Here is a 22,809-nt window from a genome sequence, read left to right as displayed (position 1 = left end):
TATCCAAACTCACTGCAAATTCGCCTCTATTGCATGTCATAGAGTTCCACGATGGGTAACTTGATATGTGGTTGACTGTAGATAGATAGATAAAACTCTTATTGCACCATAAGAGTAAAACATACAAAAGACTCTACCTACCAGAAGTAAAAAAATCTAAACGCGAATTTGACCTTACCTCACTCTTCTACCTTTTTGATTGGTTGATTTCAAAGAAATGTGTGCTTACAAAGTTTTATAAAACAATTTTTTTTATACTCGTATAGACTAGCATAGGACATTAGCATTGCTTATAAAACAATAGATCTGATTCTTAACTATTGACTTTAAATAAAAATGACACGTATTTTATTTATAATAAATATTTATTTGTTACACAATTATTTAATGCCAAAATCAATCAAAGACTTTTAATAATCATCACAATGTTCAATTTTTTACTTAAATAATATATAAAATAATTTAATATTTATCGACAGTAAAAAATCATTATCATTGACTGATTAATATTAAAAATCATCAACGAAATTTTTATTGTTTTTGAAGTAGTCTTTAGGTGAAATGTTCAAGTCTTATTTTCATACTTAATTTTCATAATACGAGTAAAATGTCTACGATGACACATTATCTAATTTCGAACATGTATAAAATGGCGTATGATTGACTTTATGAAGTGTGATTAATGAGATTAATTTATTGTTTAGTGCAGTTCAAGCTGTATTTCATATAAAGAACGATTATTTGTATGAGGGTATGTGTTGCTTTTATTTCAATGGTGTTTTAAATGAAATAATAGAATTTCGTTTTTAATTCAAATACAATAAGAGAACAGATTTTACAGCATCGGAGAAATGATTATTCTACTTGTGAATTAATTAAAAAATTACCTACTTACATTAAAAACATTATTTACAGAAATCATAAGTGCGTTGTAAATTCTTAACAGACAACAAATAAAACGAATTTTCCTGTTGCGTTAAATCAGTTCCTACAAAATCATATAATTTGACATTGTTACCAAGCTTACTATGTGATCTTTTACAATCGTATTGTATAACATAGTATGTATCGAGCTAGGAATGGCATCGGATTAGACGTAGCGTTTAGATGTAGCACTCCGGTGAAACTGTTGACCAATCGCTTCCGTCGCTGTTACCTTGTGGATCTATGGTATATGCATTTTTATATTATATATATTGTTCTTATTCTTCAATTAAAAAATATGTTGAACCTGTTTTTGAATCTCAATTCTATCATTAAGCCAAATGACTGAATGTGGCTTATCAGTCTTTTCAAGACTGTTGGCTCAGTCTACCCCACAAGGGATATAGAATAATAATTTTAGTCAATCAATGATTCACCCCAACAATGTCTGACACAAATTTCACTTTAATTATAGAAATACACTTTAATTTCAATGTAATGTGATAGGTAAATGTAATGTGTATAATTATAAATTTACTTTAAATAATGCGTATACCATAAGATAATCCGCTATTAGTATAGAGGTCCTGATTTACTGATCGAAATAGTGAAATGTGGGAAATGTAATCAGGGTTTCAAATTTATGATTAAAATTATTGACAAAGCATGACGGTTTTAAAATGTTTCTTTGTTTTTATCTTTATTATTTCTTTGGATTGATTATTCTGAATAAAAGTAGAGATCGTGCTATGTTTTGTCGATTTCGAGAACCCTGATTTTTATCGTAATGAAAATTTAAAGCAAAAGTATTAAATACTTTCTATATTTTTATGTCAAACGTAATTAGGAAATTTAATTCAAAATAATAATCTATTTGAAATTTAATTTGTGTTTGTATAAATGTGTGCTTTGTATAGTAGAGGCGTAAATGCATTTTCGATTAATAAATTTGGACCATATTTATTATGTAATAAGAACGACTTTGGATTGCACTTTTTGGCATAACACTACTGTTGATATTATGTGTATAGAATATTTGCAATGTATATTATTACATTTAGAAAATACGAATTTTTATTTATAAATTAATTGATAAGCTATTTTATTTTGTAAATCGATCGGTAACTTATTTCGTATTTATTGTTTTCTTTAATTATTTTTGAATTTTGTATAGCTTTTCAATTTTGTTGTGTAAGGCCTAACTCAAAGACTAATAATTCTCGTGAAAAGGCCTAATTTCTAACGATTTCTATTTTGATGGTGGTATTTTTGTTTGACGATGCGAGAATAAACGTGTATTATTAAAGACGTTTTGTTTTTTCTTTTGAGCTACCTGAAAATTTCAAATTACGTACTAAATTTTATGAATTCTGTGCAATCTTCAATCTGAGAATGAAAACGAGACACTGATGAAATGAGCCGCCGCCAAAGGGAAGACCTTCCGCCAGGCTAGGTGTTATGCCTGGGGAACCGCGCGACTAACGATGTTGAGTCGGTTGTATTTATGCTCCAATCAGTGAAATCTTTGCTTGCGCGATTTAGATTTTTCACTGTTTTTGACTTATTGGTTGTTGTGACTCTTGGCGTAGAGATGTCGCCACGAGATCTTATTACTATTTGTCCAGTAAACATCTCGTTTTGATATTCAGCACTTTTGATCGCGCAATGCAAACTAGTTTATGGTGAGAAGACGAATTCCTCATATTTCACATCCAAAGCCTTCAATATTGATTCCGTTGTATAAGGGGTGTCTGAAACATAAAAAACACAATATTTTCTTATCAGGCGAATTTATGATAACTATTGATTTTAAAAAAAAATTAAGATCCTTATGTTCTACAGTGCATTAAAAAGCAGTTTCTAAGACAATAATTTACGCGAGAAACTCCTCTTATATCCACACTGAGAAACTGCAAGAATCTAAGGTATTAGCACAATCTCTAAAGTTAATAAAAACCGCCATTACAGTAAAAAGTCATCTCTGTAATCTTATTTCTAATTCTGGATGTAAAAGGTTTCTCGGAGTTTCTCAGTCTCGATGGTAAAAGCTGGGTTAGGTATTGAGCGTTTTTAAACATTGAACTGTTTCTCATCGGCCAAAACTTTAATGAAAATGATCAATGATTGTTTGATTAATCTGAATTTATTTTCAATGGAACACATACATGCATATAATCACGTCTATATATTTAACTGGGTAGATAGAGCCAACAGTCTTGACCAAACTGGAAGGCCACGTTTAGCTTTATAATGGAATTGAGATTGAAATTGTGATAGGTTGCTGGAATTAAGTTTTAAAATCTCATACTCTAATAGAAGCCTACCAATGTCGATCCATTCGGCGGGATCATGCCCCGATTCCTTTCTGGACCTGTTGATGTTTTGTCTTAAAACGTGAGTGATGCCGTGGGCTGTGCAGATTCCCATCTCTCCTACCGCTGTTTGAGAAACAAATATTATTTAAAAACAGTTTTAATGCTTCGCTTTCACACGATTTGTAATAAACATTATTAAAAAGCAATTTAAATGAATTTACCATTACCAATAACCCTACATACATATAAACACATCCTTTGCTGGATAGATCCAAAAGCATACCCCGGGCTCCTCTCCAGAGTGAGGAGACATTACATAAAATCCCGCCTCTTTCCCGGAGAGGTAGGCAGAGACTACATCTTCCTACATTCATACTTCTTTCGATTCATCCACATTCATAAAAGCTCGTCGGTTTCGGGTACTCTTGACCTGACCTTTCACCAAGATACAAAATACTTACTTTTAGATCCCAGCACGCCTTGAGGATTCTTAGAGTTATATCTGAACTTGATCCTGAAGTCCACAGGAATGTCCATCGCCAGTGGAACATGGTAGGTGAGGGAGCGGTTGGTGAGGAGTCTGCCGGAGTGTTTGTCAAAGATGTACTCCTCTGAAGTGTAGTAGCCCAAGCCTTGGATGTAACCACCTTCCAGCTATATCAGAAAATGTAACAAAAAATGATTATGATGAAACATTGACTTGAATGTGTAAAAATTCTTCCATTAGACCATCAAATTATCAAAATGATTCAACAGTATGCTCAAGGTCTTATAGCAACTATTTGATTGATTAATTTAAAATTTAAGGGGTATTAAAAAAGGTAGGAATGTCGCAAGAATTGAAAGGCCAATATGATGAGAGTAATAACAGTTACGAACATTTATAAGAGTTGAGTTCCGTAGTCTCTTGAACTGTATAGAATTGTATTTTTGTATCAGTTTATAAAACTTAATAATGACCTATCATCTCTCTCATCTATGCGTATTCTTCGATAAAACCTCTAATGCTTTTATTCGAGGTATACCTTACCTACCTTACTTACAAGTCAAAAATATATAAAAGTCATTACCTGTCCAACATCAATCAGCGGGTTGGCACTCAGCCCCACATCTTCCAAAATGTCCACCCTCAGTTTCTCATACCTTCCAGTCAAAACATCCAACTGGGTTTCCAAGATGGCGACCGCGAACGCACTATACCCCGACAAATCCTTTTCTTTATCCGACATCATATATTTCGCTGTCAAATCTATCAACAACTCGCCAGCGCGCCAAATCAACTCTTTCCAAGTATACGGCTTAGTCATCTCCTTTTTCACAGGCTCCAATCTTTCCTTCAAAATATTACAAGCCCTAATAATAGAATAACACACACTTTCGCTCGTAATACTTGATCCGGAAAACACGTTGTTGGCCGCTATGTAGCTAAAATGTGGTAAAACTGAGACATAGTCCAATGGAATGCCCAATTCGTACGCGCAAACTTGAGCAGCCTTCGTATTCAAACCCTGACCCATCTCAATACCGCCTCCTGTTATCGTCACTGTACCGTCTCCCCTGTAAATGGTAACCATAGCTGTATAATTCCCGTAATAAGTTACTGGAAACAGCATAATACTAATTTGGATGTCTCTTTTCATCCAACGATTTTCTTCATTAAATTTCTCGATAGCTTTAACTCTTTCGTCAAAATCGGCTTCTTTCTTGAGAGTGTCGATCATTTCGGGGAGGTCATTGTCGTCGGGCCTCATGTTGATTTTGCGGACGTCTGTCGAGCTTTTGTTGACGGCGAAAGCAATGTGCTCCATTATGTGCTCTATGTGCGTGATGCCTTCGCACGTTCCTGGAAGATTGGTTATGAATAGGTATATAAGTCTGTTTGCATACAGTAGCGACCCGCGCCGACTTTATGCGGGTAGCATTTATATATTAAACTTCCTCAGAAAACCCTTTTCCAACATTTCAAACAGGAAAAAACAAAAAATCGACCACAGCTGTCAGAAATTAGTGCATCTATACAGATAGAGACTTTATAATACATTTAGTGTGTGTATGATAATATGTCGCGTATACAATAAAAATAACTCCGTGTTAGTAAAAATAAGTAAATAATATAATAAGTATAATATACAACATACAATAATAAGTAAACAATATATATTAATAATAATAAGTACAAAAGAACGTGATTATTCTTCAATTAAAATAATTACATTTTTCTATGTGGCCAGTACGTAAATTAAATAAAACATTTTTAAACAACGTGATTGATTAAAGAATAATATGTAGATGTCATGAGTTTATAGCGGGAGCGATGATTCGGCTCGACCACCACTAAAGGGAAGATCTTCCGCCAGGCTAGGTGTGACGCCTGGGGAACCGTGGCTCCGACAATTGTGTCGGAGGTTGTATATATAGCTTGACGGCCTCTGTGGCGCAGCGATAATACGCTTGTCTGTGACACCGGAGGTCCCGGGTTCGAATCCCGGTCAGGGCATGATGAGAAACGAACTTTCTCTGATTGGTCTGGGTCATGGATGTTTATCTATCTAAGTATTTATTATAAAATATAGAGGCTAACTCAATCTGTGTAATTTGTCCCGTATATATTTATTTATTATTTTATTATAGCTCCAATCCGTGAAATCTTTGCTTGCGCGATTAAGGTTTTTCGCTGTTTTTGTCTGATAGCGTCGCGTGATTCTATTTTTTATTTTTGTGACTTGTGGCGTATGGATTTCGCCACAAATGCCTATGTGCAACTGCTTACCTGGAGCTCGAGCGAAGGTGTTAGACGCTTTATCAGTGGTCACATAGGCAGTCCTCAGATGCCAGTTGGCAACATCGTAGCAATGCTTGAAGCCGTCCACTACGTACGAGAGGACGCTATCGTTGTGAGAACAACCCTCGTCTTCAATTATTTCGGCCTCCAAGTATTGAATCTTGCCGTTGTTGTCGACACCGACCTGAAATTTCAGGTTGGGTTTTTGTACTTAACCTTCAGAATTATAACCTGGTTCCGTGGTTTCTGGAGGGGAAACTTGGATTTATTATGTAATATTATATACCTCGTATTCACGTGTGGTTGCCGGTTGGTTAGTTGGTGCCGTGTGGTTCCCGGCACCAATACAAAAAAGAATAGGACCACTCCATCTCTTTCCCATGGATGTCGTAAAAGGCGACTAAGGGATAGGCTTATAAACTTGGGATACTTCTTTTAGGCGATGGGCTAGCAACCTGTCACTATTTGAATCTCAATTCTATCATTAAGCCAAATAGCTGAAGGTGGCCATTTAGTCTTAAAGACTGTTCGCTCTGTCTACCCCGCATGGGATATAGACGTGACCATATGTATGTATGTACCTCGTATTGACACTTATTCGGTATCCTCGTCCCACTGATGGTAGTGTTGGTCTGTACCGGCAACACGAACCGGCACGGCTTGTTCAGGCTCCTGGCGACGAGTGCGCACGCGCACGAGGCGCGCGCCTGCCGCGAGATCTTCCCGCCGAACGCGCCGCCGCAACGACGGATCTTTAGGGTTACCCTGCGAAAGCAAGAATATTTTGATTGAACTAAAACAATATTAATTACAAGACTTTGTAGATTAAAAAGTGCGGTTAGACAAAGGTAGAGAATCCCCCCATTTCTGGGAAGGCCTTAGACCAGCAATGGACTTGTTGTGCTGTTAAGGTAAGGATGCCACATACTCGCTGTCCTGGAACCCCAGACTCCCCAGACATATTGGCTTCACCACTCAAGAGATTGGTTCCAAATTGTATTACTGCTGTTTTATCTTCACAGGGTCATGGTCAAATAGTTATCTGACTTACTCGCTCCTGCCCCCGTGGCATGAGACGCGTGACGGCTATTTTTTTCGCGTGAGAAAAGTTTAAAAGAAAACACCTAGAAATGACGAGGTCGCATGAAAATATTGATGGATAAAATATATGTATGTTATATATGCGCTCGCGCGCGCGATTCGTAATGTCAATCGGATTTCCGAAAATATTGACCTGTTTGCATGTTCTCTGAGCGAATTCATAGCAACAGCGTTATATATTGTATGCTACAGAAATAATAATAATTAAAATGTATTGCTTCTCTATCGCATTGGTGCAAACTGTAAAGATAGAATTAAGCTTCTGAAATAAATAAATGTTTGGTTAGTTACTCGCTCTCCTTGATCCCCAGGCACTGCGCCACCGCTATCTGAGTGGCGTCCATCCACTGCGTAGACTCGTGTATTTCCAGCCCTCTGTCCACCGGCTTCACCACGCAAGAAATAGGTTCCAAGTAGTAGTGGTACTGATGTCTAATCTCGTACGAACCCTATCTAATATCTTTGCGTGTTTATTCTTACATACGTTCATATGGTCACGTCTATATACCTTGTGGGGTAGACAACAGTCTTGAAAAGACTGATCGGCCACGTTCAGCTATTTGGCTTAATGATAGAATTGAGATCTATATAGTGATTATTCTTTGAAGTGATTAACTCTATGTTTTAACCTTTTTTGTTTAAGTTTCAATTCTGATAAAAAAGTAGATAATTTTATAAAGGCACTTCTTCTTCCTGGCTTTAGTCTAGGTCGCATCCTCACCACTCTGGAGAGGAGCCCGGGGTATGCCTATGACCGTAGATCCTGGATTGGCTAAGCCCAGGTTTTTACGAAAAGATACTTCTATCTGACCTCCGCAACCTTTTGTAGGTGATCCTGACTCATCAAGATTACCTACAAAGGGTCAGGTCAGGATGGGATATATCATGGTTACTCATCAAGTTGCGAGAATGTGTAGGGTTCCTCACGATGTTTTCCCTCACCGTAAGAGTATCGGTAAGTATTAAATAGAATTTTAAAAAGGTACAGTCATACATAAAATTACGCCTTTTTCCCGGTGGGGTAGGCAGAGACTACATCTTTCTACTTGCTACGATCTCTGCATACTTCCTTCGCTTCATCCACTTTCATAGCTCTCTTTATGCAAGCTTGGCAAAGGCTGAAGGTACATTGGTCGCTATTTCAAATACATTTGTATCTTCTCAAAATCAAAATAATGATTTCCCAATTCTCCAAATCCCAAACGTACTATGAATTTTGCCGGGATGAAAAGCATGTCTTTCTCCAGACTCTTAAATTATATATACGCAAACTTTCAAGAAGATGGGTTCAGTAAATACAACAAACATACTTTAGCATTTTTAATATAAGTTGCAATTCATAAATATGAAAAAACACTTTTAACCATGATAAAGTTACTCTGCAAATGTTGTAAGCCAGGAGTGGGTTACGTGTAAAATTCTGACACGATGCGGGGACGTGGTCAAATGTGTACCCCGCTTCCTTCTCCTGAGAGGTCATGATATAACCCGGTGTAATGCTAGGCAGATAAATATAAAAAAAATTACCTGTCGGTTCAATAGAGTCGTCTCCCACAAAATATCTCTTTTTGTCCTTCATGGCGTCATCAATAGTCAGGACGGGTTTCGAATCCGGGACGTTTTTGTACGTGACCTTGACCTTCTTAGCAACCTCGGCCGCTAGGTCCTCGCGAGTAGCAACAACTATTGCGACAGGTTGGCCGTAGTACAAAACTTGGACACTGACCTTAAATGAAGGGAATCGATGAAATGACCGAACGCAATGAATATACATATAATCACGGCTACGGGGGTAGACAGAGCCAAGATTGATTTATCTATCTAACAATGTGCCATGTGGTTTCTGGCACCTATAGAAAAAAGAATAAGACCATTCCATCTCTTTTCCTGGCACTATCTTTACATAAATATATACGGGACAGATTTATACAGATGGAGTTAACCTTGAAGTTCGAGACTTGTGTTACGAGATACTAACCCGACAATACCATATTTTATAATAAATATTTGTATAAATAAACATCCAAGACCCAGGCCATTTAGAGAAAGTTTCTCATCATGCCCTGTCTGGGATTCGAACCCAGGACCTCCGGTTTCCCAGACAAGCGCACTACCTAAATAATTAAACATACCTATTAACCTAAATCTAAATTCAGGGTCTGATACTTCTTCCCCCTATTGTTCATGTAACCCCCCACACACACACATACAAACATATAACTGTTCTGTCTGTCTGTCTCTCTTCTTAAATCAAGACAAAACAACTTACCAATATCTCTTCTTCCTCCGTCTGCAGCTGAATCCCGGGCCTGGTGAAGGAGTTCTTCCCCGGGATGTCTTTGGCGGTGTACACGGCGAGAACGCCAGGAATTTTCTGCAATATGTGCATACATTTAATCACGTCTTATTACATACTTGCTGTGCCCGCGACTTCGTCCGCGTGTAGTTATTTTGGGGATCGTTGAAGCCCTCAAGGATGAATAATTTTCCCCGTTTTTTCAACATTTTCCATTATTTCTTTGCTCCTTATAGTTGCAGCGTGATGTTACAAACAAACAAACAAGCAAGCAAGCAATCAATCAATCAATCAATCAAACAAGCAAGCAATCAATCAATCAAACAAACAAGCAAGCAAGCAAGCAATCAATCAATCAAACAAACAAGCAAGCAATCAATCAATCAAACAAACAAACAAACATACTCGTACAAACAATCAAACAAACAGAAACCTGGAGGTTTGTGGACCAAATAAAACTCACCAACACGTCAGTGCCATCGACCTCATCAATTTGGCCCGAGTGTACAGTGGCCAACACGAACGCCCCGAACACTTCCCCCGGGATCGGCGGGATGTCATTCGTGTACTCGGCTTCACCTACAATGATTTATATCATATGTTTTAATGATTTATAACTTAAGTTGACCTGACTTCATCATGATCCACTTAGTTCCTCTGCTAGTAAAGTCGCTAAGGTCATATTGAATTCGAATGCTGACTGTTCAATCTTCTTCTTCCTACATACATACATACATATTGTCACGTCTATATCCCTTGCGGGGTAGACAGAGCCAACAGTCTTGTAAAGACTGATAGGCCACGTTCAGCTATTTGGCTTTAAGAAAGAATTGAGATTCAAATAGTGACAGGTTGCTAGCCCATCGCCTAAAAATGAATCCCAAGTGTGTAAGCCTATCCCTTAGTCGCCTTTTACGACATCCATGGGAAAGAGATGGAGTGGTCCTATTCTTTTTTGTATTGGTGCCGGGAACCACACGGCACTTCTTCTTCCTCTTGGCTTTAATTCCGGTTGCATCCTCACCACTCTGAAGAGGAGCCCGGGGTATGCTTTTGACCATGGATCCTGGATTGGGTGTTAGGTTTTTACACGAAGCGACTCCCGTCTGACTTCTGCAACCCTTGCAGAGGAGCCTAACTTGTATTGGATTACAAATCCAGTTGCCTGAATGCGCATAGGCTTCCTCACCGTAAGAGCATCGGTTAGTATTCAAACTAACGTACATAACTTCGAAAATAGTTATTGGTACATGGCCTATTGGCTATTCATTATATATGTACGTATAATCACATTCATCTTTATCCTTTACGGGGTAAACCTCAGGGGTAGACAGAGCCTTCAGCTTCAAAAAGACAAAAGCCATATTCAGGTATATGGTTTAGTGAGGTTGAAATAGTTCATGTATTCCTTTATATATATTTAATTATTCCAGTTTTATACACGTTACGTTTTACTAACACGTGTTGTCTTGTGAGCCACTTGTTGTCTTATTAGACACGTGTATATTACGATGAACCCCAACCTAACCGCTTATCAACACAGAATCACAGGTAGAAAGCGAGAATATATTTAACATGAACTGCTCTTAGAATTTCCGGGCTGGATAAAATTTTAGGAGAAATTTCTGGAAGCGGACCCCTGGATCAGAAGAAAAGTAACGGAGGGGGCGACTAAGAATGGTGATAGAGTATTCTAGAAGTTCATGTGACGTTCAAACTAACGGAAAAGATTGGGTTTTAGATGGGCTGTCATCAAAGAGTATATATACATACATACATACATACATATGGTCACGTCAATATCCCTTGCGGGGTAGACAGAGCCATCGGTCATGAAAAGACTGAATGGCCACATTCAGCTATTTGGCTTAACGATAGAATTGAGAATCAACTAGTGACAGGTTGTTAGCCCATCGCCTAAAAAAGAATCCCAAGTTTGTAAGCCTATCCCTTATTCGCCTTTTACGACATCCATGGGAAAGAGATGGAGTGGTCCTATTCTTTTTTGTATTGGTGTCGGGAACCACACGGCACAAGAGTATTATATACTTTACGTCTTATGTTCATAAAGGTCCACTGACCTGCGCTCTGGATCATAGCCTCCAGCTTAGGCATCGGTTTGTTTAAGGGATACAACTCCGGCGCGGTCTGGAAGTCCTGTCTCCCGCCGGACACGGCGCGGGAGAGCTCTGAGCCTCCTGATTGGTAAGCAGCAGCCACGGTTCCTGAGGGAGCGACGCTTAACATGAACTGGAACAAATTCCAATGTTTAAAACCTTTCACTGCTTTTAGAGCGTCAAATATAAGTAGATATATATAATAAAGTAAGTTCGAAACTTGTTTTACGAGATACTAACTTAACGATATTATATTTTATAAAAAATACTTATATAGATAAACAACCAAGACCCAGAGACTAATCAGAGAAAGTTCGTTTCTCATCACGTCCTGACCGGGATTCGAACCCGGGACCTCCGGTGCAACAGACAAGCGTATTACCGGAGCGCCATAGAGACCGTCAATATGTATCATATATGATAATTAAATAATAAATGAGTCTATTTCGAGAGATAAAAGCCCTTAACTTGAAATGAGGAAATAGTTTGGGAATCGCGAATATCATGCGGTAAGGAATTCCACAGTCGTAAAGCATGAGCAGAGAAGGAAAAGGAGTAAAACAAAATGAGACCTGCAAGGAGAATTAGGTTGTACTTATGCGCGATTTAGAATCTTCGCTGCTATTGGCTGAGCGCGTCAATTTTTTCACTATGATTGAAAAATTGGTGTGTGTGACATTAGTGATGGTGCCACACAGGTTTTTCGCAAATCCCTCGGGAACTATGGTTTTAACCTGAAAAGCACCCTATGTCCTTCTCCAGGAGTCGATAATTATATAAAGGAGGAGTATATAATTATATAAAGGCAAAATTTCAAGAATATTAGTTCAGTTCAGATAACGCGTGAATAGACAACAAACAAACAAACTTACTTTCGCATTTGTAATATTAATTGGGCAGCTGGGATGGGATACGTTGGGATACGCTTATATATTGAACTAGCTGTGTTCGCGACTCCGTCCGCGTGGAATAGTTATTTTGGGCATCATTGAAGCCCTCGAGGATGAATAATTTTCCCCGTTTTTATCACATTTTCCATTATTTCTTCTCTCCTAATAGTTGCAGCGTGATGTAATATAGCCTAAAGCCTTCCTCGATAAATGGTCTATTCAAAACAACACGAAGTTTTCAATTCGAACCAGTAGTTCCTGAGATTAGCGCGTTCAAACAAATAAACTCTTCAGCTTTATAATATTAGTATAGATTACTAATGACACAGTCGATTGAAGCCAAATAACGATTTACTTACCTTATAAAAGAGTCCTATGGCTAGTTTCTTGCGACACTCAGGAGAGGGTTCTGGAGGGAAGTCTTTCGGATGGATCTCTTCACCTAACTCTTTTACCGCTCCTTGTAATGTATCATTACTGAAATACAAGTCCTGTCTTACAATTATACATACATACATATGATCACGTCTATATCCCTTGCGGGGTAGACAGAGCCAACAGTCTTGAAAAGACTGAATAGCCACGTTCAGCTATTTGGCTTAATGATAGAACTGAGATTAAAATAGTGACAGGTTGCTAGCCCATCGCCTAAAAGAGGAATCCTAAGTTTATAAGCCTATCCCTTAGTCGCCTTTTACGACATCCATGGGAAAGAGATGGAGTGGTCCTATTCTTTTTTGTAATGGTGCCGGGAACCACACTTACAATTATATAACTTAGTTTCATACAATTCACATCTTTTAATGTCAAATCAAGAAAAGATATTTTGACGTACAGCTTTTAAGCCTGGCTTAAATTTTTATAGGGCACAATTCATTTAAGTAACTAGAATAATTAATTAATTTAGTACTACTTTCCCACGCGTACAAAGACGCGGGCAACATATCATTATTGAAAAATAAATGCCATACCTAAAAGCGAATTTTCCCAACAAATATTTCTCGGTATTATCAGCAAAGATGAATTCTTCAGTAATATTGCCAAATGCTAACTTAACATGCTCTACCACGTTTGTATGGTTGTTCAGTTTTAAGAGAAATGCTGCATTCACTATAGCCAAAGCGTTCTGATTTCTCGGCATTATCTGAAAAATACATTAATTTTTATATTTCTATAATATAAATACATTTATTTTTATTTAATCTTACTTCTTTTTCTACCTAATTAGTAGTTTGTGTGTGTGACAAAGGAATCCGAATAATAAAGAGTCATACACTCTTTATTATTCGGATTCCTTTGTCACACATGTTTCTCTTGGATGTGAGAAAATACTGACGGAATTTGAATTAAGATACGTACAAACAAACAATCACGTCTTAATCCCTTACGGGGTAGACAGAGCCAACAGTCTCGCAAAGACTGATAGGCAACATTCAGCCTATGGCTTAAAGATGGAATTGAGAAAGAAAATGCGAGAGAAAATTGCGATTCTTTTTTTTAGGTTAGGGGCTAGCAACCTGTCACTATTTGGATCTCAATTCCATCATTAAGCCGAGCAGCTGAATGTGGCCATTCAGTCTTTTCGTGTCTATTGGCTCTGTCTACCCTATAAGGGATATAGACGTGACTATATGTATGTATGTGATAACGTGGAAAAAATCGTTTTGAGAAATGTCACCTTATAACTTTTGAAGATAACAGTTTTCGACATAGGTGGCAGCACTATAGTAAGCATCAACATGCCCCTCATGTCGAACTTCAGGAAGTCCGTCATGGTCAGAGTATGCGTCTGACCAGAAGAGTTTCCTGGAAAAAAATTAAAATAAAATGAATCACTCCTTTCATATATATATATATATATATATATATATTTTTACATACATACATACATATGTATGTAAAAATAATATGTATGTAATAATGTCTCTGCCTACCCCTCCGGGAAAGACGCGTGATTTTATGTATGTATGTATGTATACATACATATCGTCACGTCTATATCCCTCGCGGGGTAGACAGAGCCAATAGTGTTGAAAAGCCTGAATGGTCACGTTCAGCTATTTAGCTTAATGATAGAATTCAGATTCGAATAGGTAGTACCTACATTTAATTTTATAATGTAATATTTTTACAATACACACTATAAGCCGTGTGGTGACGGCAGAGTAAATAGCACCACCTAATGGTCTTCACGTGGACAACGAAGAGACGATTAAGGGAATAAATGGGCGGCAGCTCCTACGACAATATGAGAACATAGTCCAGAATTTACAGACACTGCGGTCACCAGCCGCCTACCCAGCGTGGTGACTATGGGTAAAATTCTGACCCCTCATTTCTGGAGAGGCCTTAGTCAGTAGTGGATAAGCTAAGGTAGGTCAGGTAAATACCGCTCATTTCTTTTGAATTATCAATAAAGTGATGACCAGTACGTCTATTATACTATTTGGTATTATTTGACGGCCTCTGTGGCGCAGCGGTAATACGCTTGTCTGTGACATCGCAGGTCTCAGATTCGAATCCCGGTCAGGGCATGATGAGAAACGAACTTTCTCTGATTGATCGGATCTTTATCTAAATATTTATTATGAAATATAGTATCGTTGAGTTAGTATCTCGTAACACAAGTTTCGAACTTACTTCGAGGCTAACTCAATCTGTGTAATTTGTCCCGTATATATTTATATTATTTATTTATTATAGGATGCAAGTCCTAAAACATCTTTGATAATGCGCGACATGGTTCTTGGTGTTTCTGCATCTCCCCAGATAAAATAATTTATTTTCCGACAGGATTTCTTCGAATTATTTCTCTTACAGCTTTGATTATCTTTTTTGTATAAACAATACGTGGACGTCCAGATCTTTTTTCTGTCACAAACATTGGAGGTTTAATTGTACCTTTCGAAAGCCCGGTTCAAAAACATACATACATAAAATCACGCCTCTTTCCCGGAGGGGTAGGCAGAGACTACCTCTTTCCACTTGCCACGATCTCTGCATATTTGCTTCGCTTCATCCACATTCATAACTCTCTTCATGCAAGCTCGGCGGTTTCGGGTACTTTTGACCTGACCCTTTACCAGGACGTCCTTAATTTGATCAAGATATGTTCGTGTAGGTCTTCCCACTCCGACCTTTCCCTAATATCTAAAGGATTTAAAAAAATTGTACTTGGCGTCATAGTAACTTTACGTAATGCTACCACAGCGATACGGTTCTCTATATCACCCCATTCCATTTTAATAACTTAAAATATTTTACAATTTATTGGCGGGCAAAAAAAGAACACCCAATGAAGAATCGTAAGAAGTTTTTCTGTTTGTTCAGCTGGTAGACTGGTAGAAAATGCCAAACAGCATTAACTCCGCCTTTTGTGTATTTTATTTTATGCAATAAAGTTTTTAAATAAATATGTAACAACTGTTTTCGAAACGTGTAAAAAAAACTTGAAGTATAATAGTTTTTCGCAACAAAAAAAAATAGGTCCCAATATATTTCCTAGAGGTACTCCGGTTTCGAATAAGCAAAATACTACAATGCCTATTAAAATAATAGGTTACTTACTGACATTAATAACAGCCCCCACACACGAGAGCAAAAGAAACACATCTGATTGGTAGAACGGCATCTCATGCTTCAACATCAGGTTACCGGCTAGGGAACCAATCTGGAATAAGAGAGAAGGTTTAACGCATTGAAGAAATATAAGAGACTACTGTCGTAAAAGGCGCCTAAGGTATAGGCTTATAAACTTGGGATTCTTCTTTTAGGCGATGGGCTAGCAACCTGTCACTATTTGAATCTCAGTTCTATCATTGGGCCAAATAGCTGAACGTGGCCATTTAGTCTTCAAGACTGTTGGCTCTGTCTACCCCGCATGGGATATAGACGTGACGATATGTATGTATGTATGTACTGTCTTTAACACGAACCTCTCCTTAGTAATCCACTTACAACAGAAAATGAAGATGACAAAGTTTAATAAAAAATATTATTATTGATAGAACCGTTACTTTTTGTAGAAAAAACAAGTTTGTTTTTAACGAAATGTGAATAACCAATTTCACCAAAAGAACTATATAGTACTACTAAATCAAAATCAGATGAAAGAGGGAAAACATCATCGATTTTGATGCCGATTACCAATGCGATAACTAAATATTAGAAAAATAACAAACGCTTTCCAGATTCTGAAATGAAAAATGTCTTAAAAACTGAATTATCTTGTAGAAAAAAAAAAACAAAAAATTCTATGATAATGACTACCTTTCTCACAGGTATATGAGCAACAAGCCTCAAATGTCTGCTGAACTCCTTCAAGTACACAAACTCATCCATCTGGCTGGATAACTCATCAAATATGGCAATACTGTCTTCCAACGAGATATTGGCTCCAAGAACAAGGTTCTGGTCAATTTGGTGTTCCTTCAAGGATTTCACATCGCTGATGTCAATGATGATGCGAGGGTAGTTGTATGTTTCGTATATACCTGAAATCATGTATCTAAAAGACTTAAAGATGATATAGACATAGAAAAAAATTATAATACAATACAAATAAAAAATCATAAGATTTGAACACAATCGAATAAGCTATATTTAAAAAAAAAATATTTTAACAACATAGAGTAATGTACTTTACTTAATCGTTCGAAGAACAACAATTAGGTAAGTAGTTATCGTTATAGGTGCACTTTCCAGATTACACAAATCAAGTTACCTTTCCCCGTATTTCCATCGGCGAACATATACGACTCCGCTCCATGCTTATCCAAGACCTCAAATATTTCATTCACATCGAACACTTTGAAAAATTTGTCAACTCCAAAATCCAACTCAATCGTTTCACTAACATTTGCGTCACTAACAAAATCCCAGTCACGATCACAACTTTCTGTTGAGCATTTTCTTTTGCATTTGTTTCTGCCACAACAGCCTTCAAAGTCTTCAATATCTTTGACTTTCTGGCGTAAATCTGGATTCGCGTCGACGGCGAAAGACTTTACCGCGTCCAGGATTGGTCTGTAGCCGGTACAACGGCAGGTGTTGCTGCCAAAAGACCGCTCTAGTTCCGCTTCTGTGAGATGTTTATTCTGCAGACTGAGAAAGATAGTTATTTAATAGATACAAATGAGCTCGACAGGAATGGAACTTAAGATGCAGGAATGGAACGGTATCACTAAGTCGGTTAATAATAATACTCACAAAGACATAAAAATGGAGTCAGGTACGATTTTTGGGATTATTTTAACAGATCTTTAGCAAGATTCGTTAATACATAAACATCACATTCACAATCGATACACGGTATTCAAAACTTTTCTTTCGTTCATGTCTTTGAAAATATTGTGGGATAGAGAAAAAATATGTGCCGTGTGGTTCCCGGCACCAGTATAAAAAAGAATAGGACCATTCCATCTCTTTTCTTTGAATGTCGTAAAAGGCGACTAAGGGATAGGCTTACAAACTTGGGATTCTTTATTTAGGCAATGGGCTAGCAACCAGTCACTATTTGAATCCCAATTCTATCATTAAGCCAACTAGCTGAACGTGGCCTATCAGTCTTTTCAACACTGTTGGCTCTGTCTACCCCACAAGGGATTTAGACGTGACCATATGAATGTATGTAGAAAAATTACCTGTTCATCTGCATGACCCAACCGGGCGTGCAGTACCCGCACTGCGTAGCGTTGAACTCTTTGAATCTCTTCTGAATGACGTCATAGCCTCGGCAGCGGTCACCCAGGCCTTCTATCGTGGTGATGTCCCAGCCGTGACAGGAGAACACCAGGACGAGGCACTGGAATCACAAGCAAATGTCAAAGCCAACATATGTAAAAGACCCTTTGGTACCTTTTGTTCTAAAGTGAGATGGTTGCACCTATGGAAATCTGTGCCTTGATGAGCCATTGTTACTAAAAGTATCCTTTACCTTGCCTTTGCCTACAAAATTCAACAAAAATTGCTTCTAGTTTAGAATATGCTAGGTACTATTTTATAAAAAGAATTCACGATAGGGTCAATTGCGTAACCGCTTGCTATTGTTTTATAATAGTTTGAAATGTCGGGTAGTTTGAAACAAAATCTTTGTTACAGAGTTGACAGTCTCGACCAATCATACGCCGATGCAACCCCCATCACGTGACTTTGGTGCCTGATAAGTATATATTCGAAAAGTCTCGACCAATCCAGTCGACGCGCGCCTCTCTCGAGCCATGAATACACAAGCTTCTCTCCTCCTGACACGTGGTCCTGGTGTCTGGTAGATTTTTAAAAAGGATGAATAATTTTCCCCGTTTTTTTGCTTCACATTTTCCATTATTTCTTCGCTCCTATTAGTTGCAGCGTGATGTTATATACTCGTAGCCTTCCTCGATAAATGGTCTATTCGACGCAAAAATAATTTTTCAATTCGAACCAGTAGTTCACATTCAAACAAACAAACTTTGCAGCTTTATAATATTAGTACCTATAGATAATTTGTCTTACCGAGTTTACAGAGAACGTCTCGACCAATTCGGTCGTGGCGCGCCTCGCTCGAACCGTGACTATACACGCTCCACATCCCCCCTCCCGGCACATGGCCTTGGTTCCGGGTAGGGAGAGGACCTTGCGGATGTACAGGTTCAGAGACATTGTCCGTGGTGTCTTCTCGTCCACTGTAAATGACACGGAAAGTTTAGTTTACTGTACAACCCATCTTCCTGGCAGATTCAAATGCAGCGTAGTAGGATCCGATCACCAATGATTATGATTCTGGAAGTCACGTGGAGTGAAGAGTCTGCCTGGTTTACTCCTTTGACCCTGATAAAAGGGGTAGCTGACCCAGCCTTAACCTCAAAATCTTTCTCTGTAAGATCATAAGTTTTATTTAACAATGTGTATATATTCAACTAAAACTGTCAATTTGTAATTGCATACATACTTAAATCCTACTAATATTATAAATGCGAAAGTTTGTGAGTATGTCAGTATGGATGTTTGCGACTCTTTCACGCAAAAACTACTGAACCGATTACGATGAATTTGGTGTGTAGGTAGCTGAAGAACCAGTCTATTTCCCATAAATGCCGTAAAGGGCGACTAAGGGATAGGCTTATAATCTTGGGAGCTTGCAACCTGTCACTATCTTAATATAAAGTGGCCTGTCTGTCTTTTAGACATTCTTCGCTCTGTCTACACCGCAAAGGATATACACGTGATTGTATGCATGTAGGTAGGTATGTAAGTCTATATAAATAAGTCTCATTTTTAAATTCAATAGATACTTTTATTCATTATTATGGGACATTTCAATATCACATAATAATTATCATATCTTTTGGTTTCACAACATTGGTTGACGTCAAATAAATTACTTTAAACCTTTACTGCCGCTCCCAAACGATATAACTCTTCATCACACAAACGCAAACACTTTTCTTCTTGTTCCTTTTCTCTTTAGTCCCGGTTGCTTCCTCGCTACTTTTGAAAGAGCCCGGGGTATGCCTTCGACCATGGATCCTGGATGGAGTGACTCAGGTTTTTACACGAAGCGACTCCCGCCTGACCTCCGCAACCTTTGCAGGGGAAATTATCACGTATTGGATTTATCATGTTCTACATTCATTCATGTTTTTTAATGTAGACAATGTGCATTCGTCCATGATTCAGATTTAAGAGAGATCTCTTAAATATAGATATATTTGTATATTGACGTCCGATGAAAATGCTGAAGTGTAGTTTGTTCCGCCGCTTCTTCTCACATGCGCTTTGGAAGCGGTAGTAGTTATAATAAGATTTAAGTGACACATCACTTAAATCTTACTTTTATCTGACGTCACAACGTCAATAAGTGATACCGTGTATCCAATTTTGAAAATAAATCTATTCTAGCCTATTCTATTCATGGTTCGTCCAACTTCAACATCCAGTCGCCTGAAGTTGACCATCCGAAGAAGAATCAATGACGCTGTTAAGCAAATAATTTTTTTACAACGCAATAAAAATATACTAGCTATTTAAACTTTACTTTTCACGCTTAAAAAATTTAATGTTTGAATAGCTGGGTGGAATAAATGAAAGACAAGTAAAATACGCGAATAACGCTGATTAAATATGTACTTAGAGATGATAAGGTTATTTCGTAGATATATGAACTTACGCGCCGAAGTATTTCTCGTTAGTATACGATTTATTGAAGTAACATAAAATTAAATTACAATGATTAGTTTGAAAAAAAAAAGGATTCAGGAACAATTAAGTATGCAAAAATTTTAGTGCAACGGTGCTACTAGAATGTTATCTACATGTTTAAAATTCCTAAAGTAACATCAATTGCACTGTATTCTCAAAATGATTAGTAATTAATATGCTGATTAACATAAGTTAGGTAGGCAGGTAGATACCTTAAGTTTATCAGCACACCAAATTAAAATTTGTTTCGCGCCAATAAGTTTTGGTATGTACTTTTTTTAGTTGCTTTTTGCCAGTACAGTCAATTTGATAACTAAAAACGTCTGTTATTATCACAACTATGTATTTAAACTTATTAATTTATACATTTAACTAGGCCCTAAGTAACTATACATACCTACGTCATTGTTGAAAGATTTTTTTTTAATTTATTAAAAGCTACGTTAAGACAACATTTTGCTCCGTCAAAAAAGATCTCTATAAAAAGTAGCTTTTATTATTTCCAAAGGTCTATTTTAACTCTGTGCCAAATTTCAACAAAATCGTAATTTTGATTAATTTCGTTACGATCAAAAATAACAGACGCTTTCTAAAAAAAAAAAAAAATTATAGACATTTCACGATGTTCTTTGTCTTATTTCATAACCTAAAGAAATAGGTTACACTTAATCCTGCTACCGGAGTAAACATCACTGACCCCGCTAGATCATTTACCTACGTAACTTGTAGTATAAAATAACAGCAATCATTTTGTCATAAACAAACTGTACTTACAGCACAATTACAGGGCAATCACAACAAATCGCAATACTATAATGATACGTCATCAGCCACTCGAAAATTATTTTCAACTTTTTCTGTGCCGTGTGGTTCCCGGCACCAATAGAAAAAAGAATAGGACTACTCCATTTCTTTCCCATGGATGTCGTAAAAGGCGACTAGGGATAGGCTTACAAACTTGGGATTCTTCTTTTAGGCGATGGGCTAGCAACCTGTCACTATTTGAATCTCAATTCTATCATTAAGCCAAATAGCTGAACGTGGCCGTTCAGTCTTTTCAAGACTGTTGACTCTGTCTACCCCGCAAAGAATATAAACATTTTTTCGTAGTTACTTTTGGATAATAATTTAAGCCACAAAGTCCCGGGTTTGATACCCTTTTTAGATTGGCTTTGACGCCGAAGTGGAGCTATACCTAATTCTAGCCGGCCAGACCTAGTTTCAGCCGATTTGGTGCATTGGTAAAAAGACTTAGTTGAGTAAAAAAAAGAACAAATTAATTTGAATGTGTTTTTTTTTTTATTTAATTAAATGTACTTATAAATTTTATTAATAGATAATTTCGTATTCTTTCATGTTAAATTTTTATTTAATTAAAATGGTTTTTTTTTCATTTCCGTGTAGTTCCCGGCACGACTAGAAAAAAAGAATAAGACCTCTCTAGTTCTTTCCCATGGATATCGTAAAAGGCGATTAGGGGTTAGGCTTTTTGGTAAACTTGGGATTCTTGTTTTAGGCGATGGGCTAGGAACCTATCGCTAAATAAATTTCAATTCTATCATTAAGCCAAACAGTTGAACGCGGCCTATCAGTCTTTTCAAGATTGTTGGCTCTGTGTACACCGCGAGGGATATAGACGTGACTTTATTTATGTATCTTTTAATTTTTTTAGAGTTTTTGTTATTTTTATTTCAATCATTTTTTAAAAGTTCAGAAAAAAAGTTTACTGGAATATCTACATACCAATAAATAATGAAACAAAATATAAAAATATACCTATATGTATTTTTTGGGGAACTTTGGATATATACCTGAACAAGGTCTACCGTTCACAGTAAACACTATGCGATCCATATTGACTGACTATGGCCTTAACTGACTGACTTACTACAGTAACACTCTGACATCCACTGAAAACTTAATGCGACTGAACCGCACGCGAGGATGTTCAGTGTTTTATCGCGTGTTCAAATTGTTTCGAGTTATACGTTGTTAGTTTTTTTCTTTAACGTTTATTATCTTTATTTGGCAATTATTCTAAAATTAAACAAATATCAGGTAAATTTTTGCAAGCACAAATGCGCTTTGGAAGCGGTATGTAGTAGATATAATTAGATTTGAATGATGTGACGTCAATAAGTGATACCTTGTATCCAATTTTGAAAATAAATCTTATCGTTTCTATCCCGTAAAATATATTTTATGG

At 37.3% G+C, this 22,809-nt stretch overlaps 1 protein-coding gene across 1 annotated transcript; it reads right to left on the bottom strand.

The window, feature by feature from the left end:
- Positions 1 to 2,601: 2,601 nt before the first annotated feature.
- Positions 2,602 to 22,457, bottom strand: LOC106136485 (indole-3-acetaldehyde oxidase-like; the record flags this gene model as incomplete). The annotated part of the gene is given in 20 exon segments (NM_001312670.1): positions 2,602 to 2,675; positions 3,249 to 3,362; positions 3,701 to 3,893; positions 4,310 to 5,082; positions 6,010 to 6,205; positions 6,603 to 6,786; positions 7,414 to 7,571; positions 8,651 to 8,848; positions 9,392 to 9,496; positions 9,882 to 9,997; positions 11,500 to 11,668; positions 12,785 to 12,902; positions 13,397 to 13,569; positions 14,104 to 14,231; positions 15,993 to 16,095; positions 16,695 to 16,918; positions 17,149 to 17,528; positions 18,068 to 18,228; positions 18,918 to 19,087; positions 22,415 to 22,457. Coding segments are annotated over 20 exon segments (3,780 nt in total), but the record flags the coding sequence as incomplete, so codon positions are not given.
- Positions 22,458 to 22,809: the final 352 nt, after the last annotated feature.

The sequence above is a fragment of the Amyelois transitella genome, chromosome 15, assembly GCF_032362555.1.
Source record: "Amyelois transitella isolate CPQ chromosome 15, ilAmyTran1.1, whole genome shotgun sequence".
NCBI classification, from domain to species: Eukaryota; Metazoa; Arthropoda; class Insecta; order Lepidoptera; family Pyralidae; genus Amyelois; species Amyelois transitella.
Note: the sequence above shows the minus strand (reverse complement) of the source record. Positions and strands in the feature narration are given on the sequence as shown.